Source organism: Zingiber officinale, chromosome 7B (assembly GCF_018446385.1).
Source record: "Zingiber officinale cultivar Zhangliang chromosome 7B, Zo_v1.1, whole genome shotgun sequence".
NCBI lineage: Eukaryota > Viridiplantae > Streptophyta > Magnoliopsida > Zingiberales > Zingiberaceae > Zingiber > Zingiber officinale.
In genome coordinates, this window is record NC_055999.1 from 105080222 (window position 1) to 105095853 (window position 15632).

General features: G+C 33.2%; 1 protein-coding gene across 3 annotated transcripts; it reads right to left on the bottom strand.

Annotated features, from left to right (window-relative positions):
- Nucleotides 1-2639: 2639 nt before the first annotated feature.
- On the bottom strand, nt 2640-15157 carry LOC122006689 (serine/threonine-protein kinase OSR1-like). 3 transcript variants are annotated; one of them, XM_042562281.1, is made up of 21 exons: nt 15028-15157; nt 14722-14930; nt 12777-13031; nt 11558-11682; nt 11431-11475; nt 11261-11342; nt 11002-11070; nt 10752-10922; nt 10609-10674; nt 10297-10365; nt 10089-10208; nt 9957-10018; nt 9247-9477; nt 8361-8467; nt 8186-8277; nt 8076-8111; nt 5018-5131; nt 4846-4950; nt 3169-3230; nt 3025-3076; nt 2640-2947 (listed from the first exon to the last, which is right to left on the bottom strand). In XM_042562281.1, the coding sequence occupies exons 2-21, from the start codon at nt 14884-14886 to the stop codon at nt 2942-2944; spliced, it is 2034 nt and encodes a 677-aa protein (XP_042418215.1). In that variant the 5' UTR covers nt 14887-14930; nt 15028-15157; the 3' UTR covers nt 2640-2941. The 3 variants fall into 3 exon arrangements, with proteins under 3 accessions (XP_042418215.1, XP_042418213.1, XP_042418216.1); XM_042562279.1 differs by having other exon boundaries at nt 14722-14947; nt 15028-15155; XM_042562282.1 differs by lacking the exon at nt 9247-9477 and having other exon boundaries at nt 14722-15134.
- Nucleotides 15158-15632: the final 475 nt, after the last annotated feature.

A 15632-nucleotide genomic window follows, 5' to 3' on the forward strand; every position in this document is an offset into this window, starting at 1 on the left:
TTTCGGTTAAAACAAACTAGTAAATCTCCCATGTTAAAAAAAATTGATTTTGACTTCAGTTAAATCTTGTATGTTTCCATCATTGTTAAAAAAAAATGGTTAATTAGGTTTTCGACTGAATTAACTAATATTTTATCAGTTCGATTTTTCATTTTTATTTAAAAATTTTGTTGGTTTAGTAAGTTTGAAAAAAATTAGTTTATTCAATTTCAATTAATTTAGTTCGATTTTAACTGAATACTCAGTCATATTTATTTGACCACTTATGCTTTACATTTCTTCCATCACCTCCCTTGACCAACTTCTTCCGGTTCATCTACTATATCTCCAACACCAAAACCACCTCGGAATACAATCCAATGGAATGAACTACCTGATCTCACATCCACCTCCATCATAATGCACACCTCTAGATATGTCTGCTCACTTGGTCTCTTTTCTGGGTTGTTACATTTTCACAAAGGTATTTGTTGGGGCAATGGCTCCTCCCTTGTTGCTGGATTTATCCACAGTGCTAAGATAGGTTAATATATCTTAAGTTAGATGTATAGATGTGGTGTGTCAAGCACGTAAAACTTGGAATGGTGAATATCTTAATCAAGTAAGGAGCTATAACAGAATTTTATTAATGATTGTCTCATTTTCACTTTCTTCTTTACCATATTAGTTTACTTATATTTACTATAAAAATAATAATATTAGATATTCTTACTCTAATAGCTCTCTGACCCTTCACTCCCATCTATGGGTAAACCATGAGCAGCTAGTATTAATTTTTAAAAAATATTAAATATTTTTTTAGGATTTAGAATTTAGGGTTTAATATTTAGGCTAAAGGAAGTTAATTTTTTTTTAAAAAAAAATAATACTAGGTGCTCACGAGTTGCTCATAGGAATGACAATGGGTCGAATTCGGATTGAATTCTAAATTCTTTGTCCCTATAACTATTGAGTATCGGATATTTATTCTCATACTCATACACATTAAAAATCGGATATCTTCTATAATAATAATTATTTTCTATCCAACTATCATCTTTCAATAAAAGCATATTAATATTAATATCAAATTTAATATATATATATATATAAAGATTAAATATTTATATAGTCTACTCCTAACATAAAAAAATAGTTAGTGATTTTTTTATAGTTAGTGATTTTGGGAAAAGAATATATATATATATATATATATATATATATATATATATATATATATATATATATATATATACTATTTTCGATATTCGAGGCGGATTCCTTTCATACTCTCTTATAGTCGAACTGGATATCTGATCCTCTATCTAGTTTGAAGGAAATTATTATTTATAATTGCTCATAGATGGTATATATATATATATATATATATAATAACAACAGTGCTTGGATAAATTATTTTTAATATCTTATTATTTCTTCTAATGTTTAATTTGCTAATTTATGTTTTAATCGTTTTCTTATTTTTTTCTTAAGAATTTAACAAATGTTCATAGATTCATCAAAATAATTCAAATTTGAAAAAAAAAATAATAATGGGTGGTAATAGAATATTTGAGTAGAGTATGAATATTCGATCCTTCGATGTATATGAAGATGAAAATTGAATACAAATGGATATAATAAATAAAGATGAAAAATTAAAGATATAAAATCCGAGTTAAATTCTACCCATCATCCTCCACATCTCTTTAATCTCATCACCTTTTTTTCAAAAATAATAATCAATCAACAAAATAAGACAATTTATTTCTTAATGCACTCATCTATCATAAATTTCATGATTTGCACATTAAGAGTCCTCTCGGGGCGATGCGATGGTTAAGACATGGGGTGTTACTACATGAGGTCTTGGGGTCAAAACTCGACATGACCGAGCATAACCTCCCTCATGGCTTGGCCATTTGCACTAATGGCTAGTAGCCACCCGTGATTTACCTCCTCCGTGTTAGCCTAGGGACGGGTTGGCGGGGGCGCTGGGGCGAATGAATCGCCTTTTGCCACATGATTTGCACATTAAGAGTCCCCATGAGGTGTCCAGTTAATTAAAGGATGATAGACTTACTATAATAAGATAAGAGATCAATTTTTAACAGGTGCATGAAAATCCTCTCATCCTAACTACTTAGCTATCGGCTATAACCTAGGAATGGAATGTGAGAGACGCATGAGATGAATGCAATCACCTTTTTGGTACAATGATTTGCACATTAAGATAAATTTTTATAAGCTCCTCAATTTCAATACCTTTTTTGAGAGCGGAAAGTCTCAATAAAGACCTCCCTGGTTCAACAACTTCAATGCATATTATTTCTTATATTTTAATACATGAATTAATTAGCGATAGAACTTAATGAAATAACTATTTCCTTTACTATAATTTGTGATAACTAATTTAGACTAACTCGATTGAGAGAGTTAAATGATTCGAAAGTGATTGTTGACCGTATATTGCGATTGATATTGAAAAAAAAACACATTAAGTCCAAAAAGGGAGAATAGAAATGATACGTGTAATTTGGAAGACAAATTTATAGCATAGGAATAACGAAAGGAAAAAAATAACAGTTATGTTAATTATTTTGCAACCTCATTAAACAAACCACAAACAACCTCTTAAAGTTTCAGAAGTCAAGACACCATTTTTCCCATTTTACAATTTATTTACTCAGAAAGATAAGTAATTTATTAACAAAACAGGAGGCTTGCAATGTAAATAATTCATTGAAACCACTTATAACTGTTTATCAATTATTGTAAATTATTGGCAAACCTAGAAAGGAATACCCTAATGGAATGCATCACACATAATCTAAGTAGTTTCACCTTTTAATAAGCTGCAATGTCGCTGGCCATAAATGTCTTTCTAACCCCTAGGAATGAAAGCGCATTCAAATACTCATGTGCCCAACTTTCATCTTTTCTTCACACGTCTTAGTTGTGGTTATGCCTGAGAAACCAAGTGATTTCTTGTTATATAATTTCTATGACATCAACCATGGAAGAGGAAGAATGCAAGGCTCTTGCCTCAGTATTTCTTGACCTTAACCTTTTCAGTTCATCCATTGTACATAGCAGCCTGTAATGTAAGCAAAGATATATCAGGAAAGGATCTCATTTAAAAGCATCTTTGAATGTTGAGACAGTGTTATTGCATGCACTTTGTTTTACCTCCACTGCAAATCACATATCTCTTGTAGCAACTCCTTCTCCCTTTCATGGGCAGCTTCAAACTGCAAGAAACAAAGGGTGAAAATGCAATCAAGAATCAAAACCGAGCAATTGTGGCTACTTGCACGTAGACTTACATTTAGGAAATTATATAATGTACACTTTGCAATCTAGGATAAATTTAGGATTTATTTTGAAAATTTAGAGTTTATTTTGAACCAATCCATCAACTCAAACATGATTGCTTGTAGGAGTGAGCAAAAGTTCGGTTAAACCAAACAAACTGACCAAATTTAAAAATTTGGTTCGAGTATTTTAGTATTTTTCCAAAAAAAATATCATTTATTTGGTTAATCCAGTTCGGTTTTAAAAATACTTATTTGGTTCAACTGAATAAACTGTTGAATCTCCTATGTTAAAAAAATTCGATTTCGATTTCGGTTAAATCTTGCATGATTCCATTATTATTAAAAAAAAATAGGTTAATTAGGTTTTCGATCTAATTAACTGATATTTTATACATTTTATTTGTTCAGTTTTTATTGGAAAATTTGGTTAGTTTAGTTAGTTTGAAAAAATTAGGTTTATTCGATTTTGATTAATTCAGGTCAGTTCAATTTTAATTGAATAATCGGTCCTAATTATTTTACCACTTATGCTTTATACGACTTCCATCACCACCCTTGACCAACTTCTTCCACTTCATCCATATTACATCTCCAACACCAAAACCACCTCTAAACCACAATCCAAGGAATGAGCTACTTGATCTCACGCCCACCCCCATCATAATCCACACCTTTAGATATGTCAACTCACTTGGCCTCTTTTCTAGGTTGTTGTTACATTTTCACAAGGCGTATTTGTTGGGACAATGGCTCCTCCCTTGTTGGATTTAGCCACGGTGCTAAGATAGGTTGATAGTATATCTTAAGTTAGATGTATAGGTGTGGTGTGTCAAGCAAGTAAAATTTGGAATGATGAATATTAATCAAGTGAGGAACTATAACAGAATTTTATTAACGATCGTCTCATTTTCATTTTCTTCTTTACCATATTAGTTTACTTATATTCACCATCAAAATAATAATATTGGATATTCTTACTCTAATAGCTCTTTGACCCTTTTGAATTATTATCTTTGACTATATCTTCTACATTTGTCTCTCAAACTACACTATTTATCAAGCTATATAAGTAAAGCGCATCGTAATATTCTAAAGTTGCATTTGAAATATCACATTTATACATTTGTAGTAGGTTAACAATGCTCACTTGTGTTAGTCTTGTTTAGCTATGAAAGCACATCAATATAACCTCATATTAACCCTATTACTTCTTGCATAATAGGATACATATATGCTGTGTTGTATGTAGTGAAACTATCCCAAGTGAGGTGATTTTTCTCATATGTGAAAAAACAGCCTTTAGGGTGCATAATCACTATGAACATAGAATTTCTCTTCATTCTCTGATTAAGATGCAAGCTAAATGCAGAAGCAATGCAACCCAAATATCTTGGTGAGTTACTAGTTACATGTATCTATATAAATTCATTGAGGTCTGGGTAAGTAACACTGATGAAATGAAGCAAACTTAAAGCTAATCCATGAACTAGAATAACACAGGCTTTGCAACAAAAAGTTAGCAAGAATTCAAATAAACTGCTAAACTCACAGTGTCCAAACTCATAGTGTCCTCATTCAAACGATTTGATGAACCAGTTGACATTGATGATAAATCACCAGCAATTAGCTGCTTCATCATACCAGCGATACATTCCTACAAGAGAAAATATGTTTGAAGAACCTGTAAGCATCAGGTTAGGAAAGAAGGATAGTCCATTTACCCATTGCAAGATATTTGCTTGCAAGACAGAATGCAGTTGTGGATACATGGAAAGTCCAAGATCTGATGGATGGTCAATTGATGTTGCTGAGTTTGGTGATAGTTGAGAAAACACCTGCAATGATCTACAAGTCCTCAAGAAATATAATATCAAAAAAAATGAACGATAGGAGGTCTGTAGTGGTTGAAAGTGAGCATAGCTCAGCCCTTATGAATCATACTCCAATAACATACATCAAAATGTGACATTTTATATTCTGATTGTGTACAATGGGTAACAATTTATACATACGTATTGGGTATGTAGTTTATCTATAATATGCAAACAAAATTGCTAATAATAGAGTGTTTACAAAATTTCTATGGATATAAGTTTAAAATGGTTCTAATTAGGGGTGAGCATTCGGTTAATTTAGTTAATTTGGTATTAATTTTGTATAAATTCTTTTTATTATTTTTTAAACAAATTCAACTAATCCGTGTTAATCAAAATAATCGATTTTTAATTTAGTTCAGTTTTAGTAAAACTTTGATTTGATTTGGTTAGCCGATATTAAATCAGTTTTCGATTAATTCGGTTAATTTATGGACCGAATTAACCGAATGTTCACACCTAATTCTAATGTAAATTTGATAAAAGTGAGAGCTCATGCAAAAAAGAGAAAAGTATTTTATAAACACTCTAGACGAATGACAAAATTAGTTGAAGGGACCATTTTTGGATAGAAAGAATACATATATTGTTGAAGACAAAGGAAGAGATGTATTCTGCTAAGGGATGAAGGCAGATTGGCCAACTAAGCTAGTTGGCACCTTCAACAAAAGTTTGTTTTTTTCAATTATCCCATTAACTGTACTAAACATCTAGTGGAAACAACAATCACTGTTTAAATTCCATTTTATATTTTCTCAAATAAGAGATCAAGCTTATTGAGATTTTATTGAAATCAAAATGGAATAAAAAAGGCACAAATTGGACAAGATAGAACTTGTGGAGAACAATTGGATGGTAGAAATTTTAGTGGGTACTAAAGACATCTCCAATGAGTTGACATAGGGCAGTCGAGTAAATATTCGGCACATATCACAAACCTCTTGGTTAGTATTAACTAACACCAACTCCACTACCAGTCAGTACATGGATCACACTAAATTGATCTTATTCTGGCAAATTACTGAATTACTAAACCATATCATCATAATGAATTTTTAAACATTGCATCAAGCACTCTGTAGAAAAAGAAATGTTTTCCATGAAAACTCATAATAATGAAAGAATATAATAGAGAAACAAGGTTCCCAAGTCTTGTGAGGTGAAAAGTATTTCTCCAACCAACAAATTATGTGCCCTGAAATCTACATTTTAAATTCTTTTGCATGGCGTAGGATATGAATTAGGCAATTCAAAGAATCACTATAGTAAGAGTATCCTGAATATTATATATTAGTTGGTTGAGAATATAGTTATTAGGATTATAATGAGATGAAATAAATTGTTGAGGAAAAAATGGTTAGTAGCGCCTTTCTCAAGCATAAAATCTAGAAAATAAATTTTAAAACTTGTGCAAATTGAAAAAGGAAAAAGAAGCAAAGATCAAACGACCACAAAACCGACTTATGTGGTTCACCCAATGTGACTATGTAAAAGGGAGGAGGAGAATCCACAGTTAAGCAATCTGGAATAGTACAAGCAATGGTCACAACTTCACCAACATGCTTGAAGAAACCAAAGATCAAAACTCCCAACTCAATAAGATTGGAAACCAAGAAGATGAAAAACAATATATCTATAGCACAAAAATAATTGCTAAACAACAAAGGATTCTCAATATTAATCTTCATTTTGCTTCACTTGCAAAGAAAGGGGAAACTACCATACACAATGCCCAAAGAGGAAGGTAGTGAAGAAGCACAAGAGAGAATGAAAGAAAGTTGCAGGCTCAAATTAAGGTGGAGGGCTTTAAAGGTAAGTAAAAAGGAATTGTGTCATAATTTGAATTAAATTTTAAAATTTAAATCTTCCATGAAAAAATTCATATGCTCATTTAGCTACGCATAATTTTAGCTTTAAACATGATGATTCTAGGGTTTGATTTCGTGATCGCTCTTTTTTTCCTAAGGTTAGAAAAGAAACTCAAAATCTAAGAAGGACAGACACATGCTTAGGTGTAGGAACATGCAAGGAGAACATGGGAATTCTAATTAAAAAACACTAGTATTTTCCCTCTACTAACTTCCATTAAGATTTGAAATCTCATTCCAAGCCTAGGCTTTAGTCCTTGACCAGAATGAAACACAACAAGTCGACACTTAGTGTCGAAGACACAATAGGAGAAAGGAATTGAATCAGAGGCGAAAAGGAAGACAATGGAAGGAGAAAGAAAAAGACCTTAACCTTATCATATGGAAGTTTGCGCTGGAGTTGGACACAATGACCACTATCATTGTAGTCTATGGTCAAGCAACTTCATCTCCAATAGTACAAGCCTCAAGAGGCTTCATCATCTCAAAAAACTCATGAAAGTTTTATTAGTCACGGTTAGAAGTGTTCAAGAACTGAGGGCAACCAAAGACAATGGAAGATTTCTAATCACAGTTTTGTTGTCTCAAATAAGTACTATATGTCGTCCAACGGGTGGAGAGAGATGCTTCCCATGTGTCAACTGGCATGGAACCCTATTTAAATCCTTGTCTTTTGCAATATCCGTATCTTGTATCATGTCTATGCAATAATAGTTATGACAAAGTTATGGCACCCACACCGTTGCACCGATAATTTGAGAGAAAACTCCTTAAATTTAACTTGAATAAATATCACACTCTACATTTGAATGATTGTGATGGTAACTAAGTCAAAATGAAGATGAAAATGAGCACAGAAGATATTTCCCAAATATATCAATTAGGATGCATTCAAACAATGTTTCTTGTTTGATGAGAACCAACAATGAAAAGGTAGATATAATAAAAAGTGTTATGGCTAGAAATTCATAAGTATGAAATGGATTATCAAATATGAGAGACTTCCTAAACCAGAAAAGATATAGCATCCAACAAACCTGCATACTTTGACTCTTTTGAAGGATTGGAGAAGTCTGAAATAGAAACCCAGCATGCCAGTGTTACAATAAACAAAACAACACTACTAGAAAAACCATTACAAATGTACCTTTTCTGAATCAACAGTTTCTGACATCACTTTAAATCGACCTTTCCTCTGAACTTGTGGATGCTTTGACTTATCTTCAATATCATCAACACCTTTTGATACAAACAATATAAGCTAAGAGAGTGTAAAACAGGTGTAATTATATAGTTTAATAAACCAAATATTGAATGCTTGCCTGCTGACTTTGATGGTCTAGGTACTGTATCAATAGGTATATCATTTACTTTCTGAAGTTCTTCAAGACCATTTCCACCATTTTGGAGATGATTTTGTTTTCTAACACTAAAGAAAATGAACTAATAATTACTTTAAAACCTTGGTGAAAGTATATTATAATAGCATGTTAGCACATCAATCATCGAGGTAGGGCAATGTTATTTGGTAGGTAAAGTCAAAGTGTCCATATAAAGTAAACAAAAAAGAAGTTAATGAGATGTCAACTGCCTGAATATTTTATAAGAATGGCAAGACGAAAGAGGTCTATGAAGAACAATAGATTGGGCATTTGCAAGCATATGTAGTTAAGCATCTAAGCACAATATTAGCAAGAATACCATTGGAAAATAGGCCGTCCCTTTCAGGAGAATAATGAGGTATTTTAAGGTGAAAAAAATCACATATTTTTCCTTCTCTCCTTTTTCTCCCTACAATTGTTGTAAGTTTGTCATCTTAGCTTCTTTCCTACATAACCTACATCTATGGTCCTTTAGTTTCTAGTTTGAACTAAATTCTAAGGGATATCCCAATCCATATTGAATGTTGAACAAAAGAAGCAATGGACATCACCTCAATGCAGTAGTTTATATATATAACAAATGCAATAATGAAATTTGAATGATAAAGAGAACAACTTAAGTAGAAACTTTTATGCAAATACATGATGTCATTACTACCACATAAATGTAGCGACGAAATTGAAAATGGATGTGCACAACAAGTAATGCAAGTTATACATGAAGAAAAGGTTGTTTAAGTGTAAGAACAATTATAACAGCTAGAAAACAATGAAACATTGCATGTATTGGTTATTGGAGTTGCACAGCATATAGCACATGTCAAACCTTTCTACTTTTGATGAGGGGATAAGTTCTGAAAATGATAAATTTGTAGAAAGTCTTCGCTCATGAGACGACTGAGCTTGCAAATTATCTTGATTCTTTCCAAAAAACTCAACTTTATTATTTTCACCAGATCCATTTTGTTCATGGTTAGGCTGCAGATCACTTCTGATAATTTTTTGATCATTGGTAACAGCAACCTTAACTTCATTGTCTGATCCATTAGATTTGTTTCTGTTAAAAAGATAAAATAAATAGTTCTTAAGAAAAATGAAATAGATAGTTGCATGAGAATTTAGCTGTTATTATGAGAATTTATGTTGAGAAACACAGTTGAAAATAGGGGTAAACATTCAATTAATTCGATTAATTTGCTATTAATTTTATATATTTTATTTTATTATTTTTTTAAACAAATACAGTTAATTCGGTGTTAATCAAAATAATCGATTTTTAATTTAATTCGGTTTTAGTAAAACTTTGATTCGATTCGGTTAGTTAATATTAAATCAGTTTTCGGTTAATTTATGGACCAATTAACCGAATGTTCACCCCTAGTTGAAAGAAATGTGTTGAAAGAAAGCTAATACAATGAAAAGATTAAATACCTGAGTTGCTCCTGCACAGATGTTTCATTAAATTAACACAACAGAAATGACATTCAATAGAAACATACTAATAATGGTAAGACCTATATCATTTCCATAGATTACCTCTGGCATTGAGCAGGTGGATCAGCTGCCATAAGAGTTGACTCATCTGAGAGGACCATTTTCTGCTAATTCATATGTTGTTAGTAACCCAGACAAACTTCTCCCATCAATTTAGAGAAGGCTAGAACTTACAACTTCACTACTACACTTTGAAGAGAAAATAGGCACAAGTTCTTGAATTGTTTCTTCCAAAGCCTCATTTTCAAGCATTTGGCTTGAATTTGAGTCTTTAATTTCTTCATTTTCCATAATCTGACATGATTGAATTTACTTTACCAAAAGCATTTACTAATGGTTTCAACTTACAAAAACCATGGAAAAATAGACAGAACACGTTTACCAATGAAGCCTGAGCTTTCAAATCCTCCATATCAAAGTTCCAAGCACTAATTCCTCGTTTGTATTCACTCTAATAATGAAAAAATGGATAGTCCATTATAAGCATCAAAGACTACTAATAAGTAGAAAGCACATGTGGTGACATGATATAATACACTAAAATCTCTCTGAAAACAAGGATAAAGATATTGAACACAGGTCCTATCATGGAGTAGACAGGAGAGGGATTATTGAGAGAAGCTTAAAGGACTCTTGTTCTTAATGACAAAGGAAATAACATAATCACTTAAAGAAAGGTCATGAGAATGATAACCTGAGATAATTCTTCCTTCTCACTATCTAGCATTTTCTCTTGTGCAAGTAAATCTTCTTCTTTCTCCTATATTTAATAACAAAATTTGTATTACGGAACTTGATGTAATTAACTTCAAGCAAAGTAATTCCATACGTTCCTACCTTAAGTGCTTGATGGCGATCAACTAGAGTCGGTAAGCCATCCAAAATCTTTCGTACTATGTAATCTTGTGATCGTGCCTGTTTGAAGAAAGGTTGTTTCAACAGCTTATGTGCAGACGGCCTCTTTGAGGGATCTTTGATCAAGCACATAGATATCATATCCTTGAATGACTAGAAGCCGAAAACAAAAAAGAGAGAAATGAGTTGTCATTCAAACAAAGAGGATACAACAAATGTAAGAAAAGATTACTTTAGAGAACTTTTTGTCTGTTTCGTAGTCAAGGCCTGGAGGAGCATTTTGCAAGGTCATGAGCAAGACCTGACATGTCAAATGAACTTGATATAGCAATTCCTATGGTAAAGAAATAAAATTTGGAAATTTTCAAGAATTTTCATGACCTCCTAATGTATATTGAATATGTGCCAATCAAATAGATAAAATGAAATGAATTGTGATGGATTCACATCATTTGGCAATGATGCAAAGTCCATGATGATGGAAGAAATACCTTAATTGGAGGATACTTCGAAAAAGGAGCATGACCATGAGCAAGTTCCAAAGCAGTTATTCCAAAAGACCAGATGTCAGCCCTGAGATATTTTGTAATAAATTCTTTGATATATGTGAGAGAGAGAAAATTAATACACTGACTTAACCAAGGGGAATCAGTAAACCAACTTGAAATCATATCCATGGAGTTGCTCCATCACCTCAGGAGCCATCCTATTGGAGAAGAAACATGTCATACATTTGGAAGATGCTAGAGCATAATCACACAAACTTCTAATTAAACTAGCATTTGCACCAGCAAGGTGTCCCAACAAATGTATTTCTTGATCTTTGCCTATCACCCGAATCAAAGAGGCAAGCTGAAACACCGAAGTCCCCAAGTTTAACAGCACCTCGTGCATCAACCAGAATGTTTCCAGCCTAAATATAGGCAGGACAAACTAGAGAGTTAAACTTGTAGGAATATATTTTATGTTTTGAACAATTCCATAATGAAAACTCCACAAACAATCTTGAGGGATGTATCACCAATGAAACAGCATAAATAGTTTGTTAACAATGAAGAAACCACTGAAAAATTAGCACTTGTCAGAGAAGGTTGTGAAGTTACATTATGTTTGTAATACTTCTTCTAAAATATGACCATTCATTATCCATCGAACTCGATAAGATTGGGAGTATCCTTGCCCAGTGCAAATCATTTCTATATTCAATTCATGAAATGTGAAAACTGAAAAGCATTAGCAACATAGGAGGAGAAAACCACAAGTTGTAATGCCTATCACTATAGGCAAATTTGCTAAGCAACTACTCTGAAGTCCAAATCTGTCAGTATTTCAGTAGTTCACATATTTTTAGACAGCAAGAAAAAAAATTGATTACTACCAATAGAAATACTAAATATAATGCTTGTGGTATCATCATCACTGATAATTCCTAACAATACCACATTACTGAGCTTGTTAGCTAACATCATCATGCAATAAGGTGCTCATTAATAATACGTTATCATTTTGTTCAAAATAAGTAAGATAATCATATTGACACTTGAAATGCTACATCTTTGGAATTAGCTACATTCATGTAATAAACAAAAGATGTCCTACTTAAATAGAGCAAGGAGATCAAAAATGGAAAAACATTATGCTAGTTATTCAATAAGCAAACATAATTTCCAAAAAATTACTGCAAAAATGGATTTGTAAAAATGACTGTTTGAACACTCATGACTTTCTTTACTACTATCATCAACAATAGTCCCAAGCTTTGATGAAAAAGATTGAGGATTGTGTTACACATCAACTAACAGTGCAAAAAAGTCTCTAAACTCTGAGAATGGATCCTAACTATATTTGTGAAGTTAACCACTAATAGTTGAGACCAATATGACTTCTTGTTGTTGTTGATGCCTATCTTTTACTATTACATTTGATAGTTTCTTGCCAACCAATTGCCAAGAATGAAAAGGATTTACAAAATAAAAGATTGGACAGATGAATCCAACATAGGTGTACCTTTACATCACGGTGTATATGCCCATGATTATGAAGATATTCCAATCCTTTAAGCACCTCTCGTAACACTGTTGCAATGATGTTTTCATTGAATCCATTGGGGTAAGCAGACTTCATTATATGAAGACAAGATCCTCCCTCCATATAAGGCATAACCACCCATAGGTTGTGATCATTCACGAATGAGCAGTGTGCCTTGAGAACATTTGGATGGTCAATCAATATCATAGTTTGTGCCTCTCGACAGATATTGTTCTGGAAAATCATAAACAGAAAGATCATTTACAATAGAATAAATCTTTTTCAATACCAATAAACAAGAATAAAACTACTGCAAAATAATAAATTAACATCAAAGAGATTTGATGTACTTTGATTTACACGAAATAGCATCCACCATATAAAGAAACTCAACAATTGACAAGTAAATAAGCTAGATGTTTGTCATATGTATGACTAAATATCAAAGGGTTACTACAAGTTGTTAGTTGGTACTCTCTTGAAACATGCAAACTCAAGGAGAAATTAATGTGAATGTGGCAGAGCATGATTAACCGATTGTGATATATGATGAAATACATAAATAATAAGTAAAGATAAAAAGTAGCATACTGATAGGAAAAGAACATCACCTAAACTTCATCATAAACAATCATGTATATCCTATAGTTAGCAAACTCAGTCCATCCAGATACCGACTGCCTGACTCGGATCAGGATCGACAACAACTAATCTGATCATGGCCAATTTGAGACATCTATTCAAGGTTACTAAGATGATGCAATTCCAATCAAAAATTGTTTATATCTTGAAACAAATCAACTAAATTATGTTAAAATTGAAAGGAATTAGTGATTAAGTTGGAAATGGACTGATTTCTAACTGACACAATGATTTCATCTCAATAATCATTCCAGAAGGGCAAAATGATCAACAAGGTAGCAAGGAGCATGAAAATAATAAAAAAGAAAGAAAAAAAAAGAAGAAAATGAATGTCTATTCAATGGGATTGCATTTAGATTTGAAGAGAAGAGTAGAAAGAGAACCTATTATAGGAAGTGTTGTCACAACCCATCAAATTTCAAGCCCAAGAGAGAATCTTAATCCACCCTTTGGCCCACTCTCTTGACCCAAGGGTATAATGCCATAAGAGCTTCCAATCAAGCTTCCACATGCTAGCTCCTAAGCACATTGCCCATGGCACCTTATCACATGCTAGCTCCTAAGTTAGTTGAGTGCAACATAATAAGATGGCAAATCTCTTTGAAACAACTCCAATGATTTTTATAAGCACTCGTGAGTAGGGGTGAGTAGTCGATTAATAATCGAACCAACTGAACCGTTTAAACTGAAACCAAACAAATTCGATTTTAAAACCTAACAGAATTTACCGAACTTTTATTAAAAAGATGAATAAACCAAACCGATAAAACATTAGTTAAGTTAGTTGAAAATCAAAATAATCGAAATTTCTATTTTTGTTAGACTCGGGACGGAAGGGAAGTCACAAATTATGGAATTAAGGATTTTAAATTCCAAATTCCAATTCGGGCATAGTCGAATTCGGTTTAATCGGTTTAATCAAATTCGGATTTTTAAAATCGAATCAAACCACCGATTTGATCGAAATAACTGATATTTAAAGAAAAAAATGAATTTACAAATTAATTGAACCAAACTTTTAACTTTTTGGTTCGGTCAGTTAATTCAGTTTAACCGGCCTTTTGTTAACAGACAAGATTCATCCCTTAAGATGATTAGAATCAATCAATCAAAATTCTTCTCGCTATCATTCATATAATCGTAAGGTAAAGCAACGATAAATATCGGCATCTAAGAAGGAAAAAATGTCATCTTTAGACAAATTAATAGCTTTCTACCATTATTCGTCAAATCAAAAATCAAAGATATTAATTTATATGAAAGAGTTAGAGATCGCGCGCACCAAATCACTGTTATGTTTTTCAAAATCTACTATCTTTATAGCAACGACTTTATCAAGAGACACGCAGCGTGCGCGATAGACGGAAGCGCTGGCCCCCTGCCCCACCACCTCCAGCAGCTGGTAATCCTCTACCCGAATCGGGTACTTCTTCTTCTCCCTCTCCATCGGCTTCCTTGCCGGTGTGGCGGCAGCGGCCGCCGAATCAAACCCTAGAAATCGATCCAGCCTGAGATCGCAAAAATAAAAATAAAAATAAAAAAATCAGAAAACAACAAGAAACAGAGAGAGAATTGAGGAGAGACGAACGACGCAGATGAATGAGAGAAAGGTTGGATCGGACAGAGGCTAAGGATAGGATTGGGGTCAGGAATCCCGAATTAGGAGGAGGAGAGATGAAGAGTTCTTATCAACCAGGGCGCTTTTTAGGCTTTCTCGTGAGACAGAGAGCGACGCCACGCCGCGATTTGAGCTCTTTCATTTATATGGCCGAGGCCCTGTTCGTATGGGCGGCGCGCGCCATATGACGTCACGCTTATGAGCAGCCGTGTAATTAGTTGGCAGAGGTGGATCCCACGGTGGTCTTGTGCTAAAGGAATGGGACTGGGCTTTCTTTTCCAGTATCGGTTTTTCAACGATACTTGTATTGAGCCACCCGATGTCGTACCTTAGTGGCGAGGGTCTTACGTGTCACCTGCAGCCGTGTAATTAGTTGGCAGAGGTGGATCCCACGGTGGTCTTGTGCTAAAGGAATGAGACTGGGCTGGTTCTTGCGTTTCGCCAGACATTAGATCTCGAAGTGAGGTGTCGAAACGAGCCCGTGCTAGGTCAAATCGGGCATCAACGATAATGCTTTAAAAGAATAAATCCGTCAAGTTTTTTTTAATATAATATATAAATAAATTTAGAAGAAT

Excerpts from the sequence above, each read along its gene's own strand:
- LOC122006689 (XM_042562281.1), bottom strand. The coding sequence starts at position 14,886 with ATGGAGAGGGAGAAGAAGAAGTACCCGATTCGGGTAGAGGATTACCAG. Across the intron at positions 10,366-10,608 it reads AGAAGGAAGAATTATCTCAG|AGTGAATACAAACGAGGAAT; the intron begins GTTATCATTCTC and ends TTTCATTATTAG. Across the intron at positions 5,132-8,075 it reads AAAAGAGTCAAAGTATGCAG|GTGTTTTCTCAACTATCACC; the intron begins GTTTGTTGGATG and ends AGATCATTGCAG.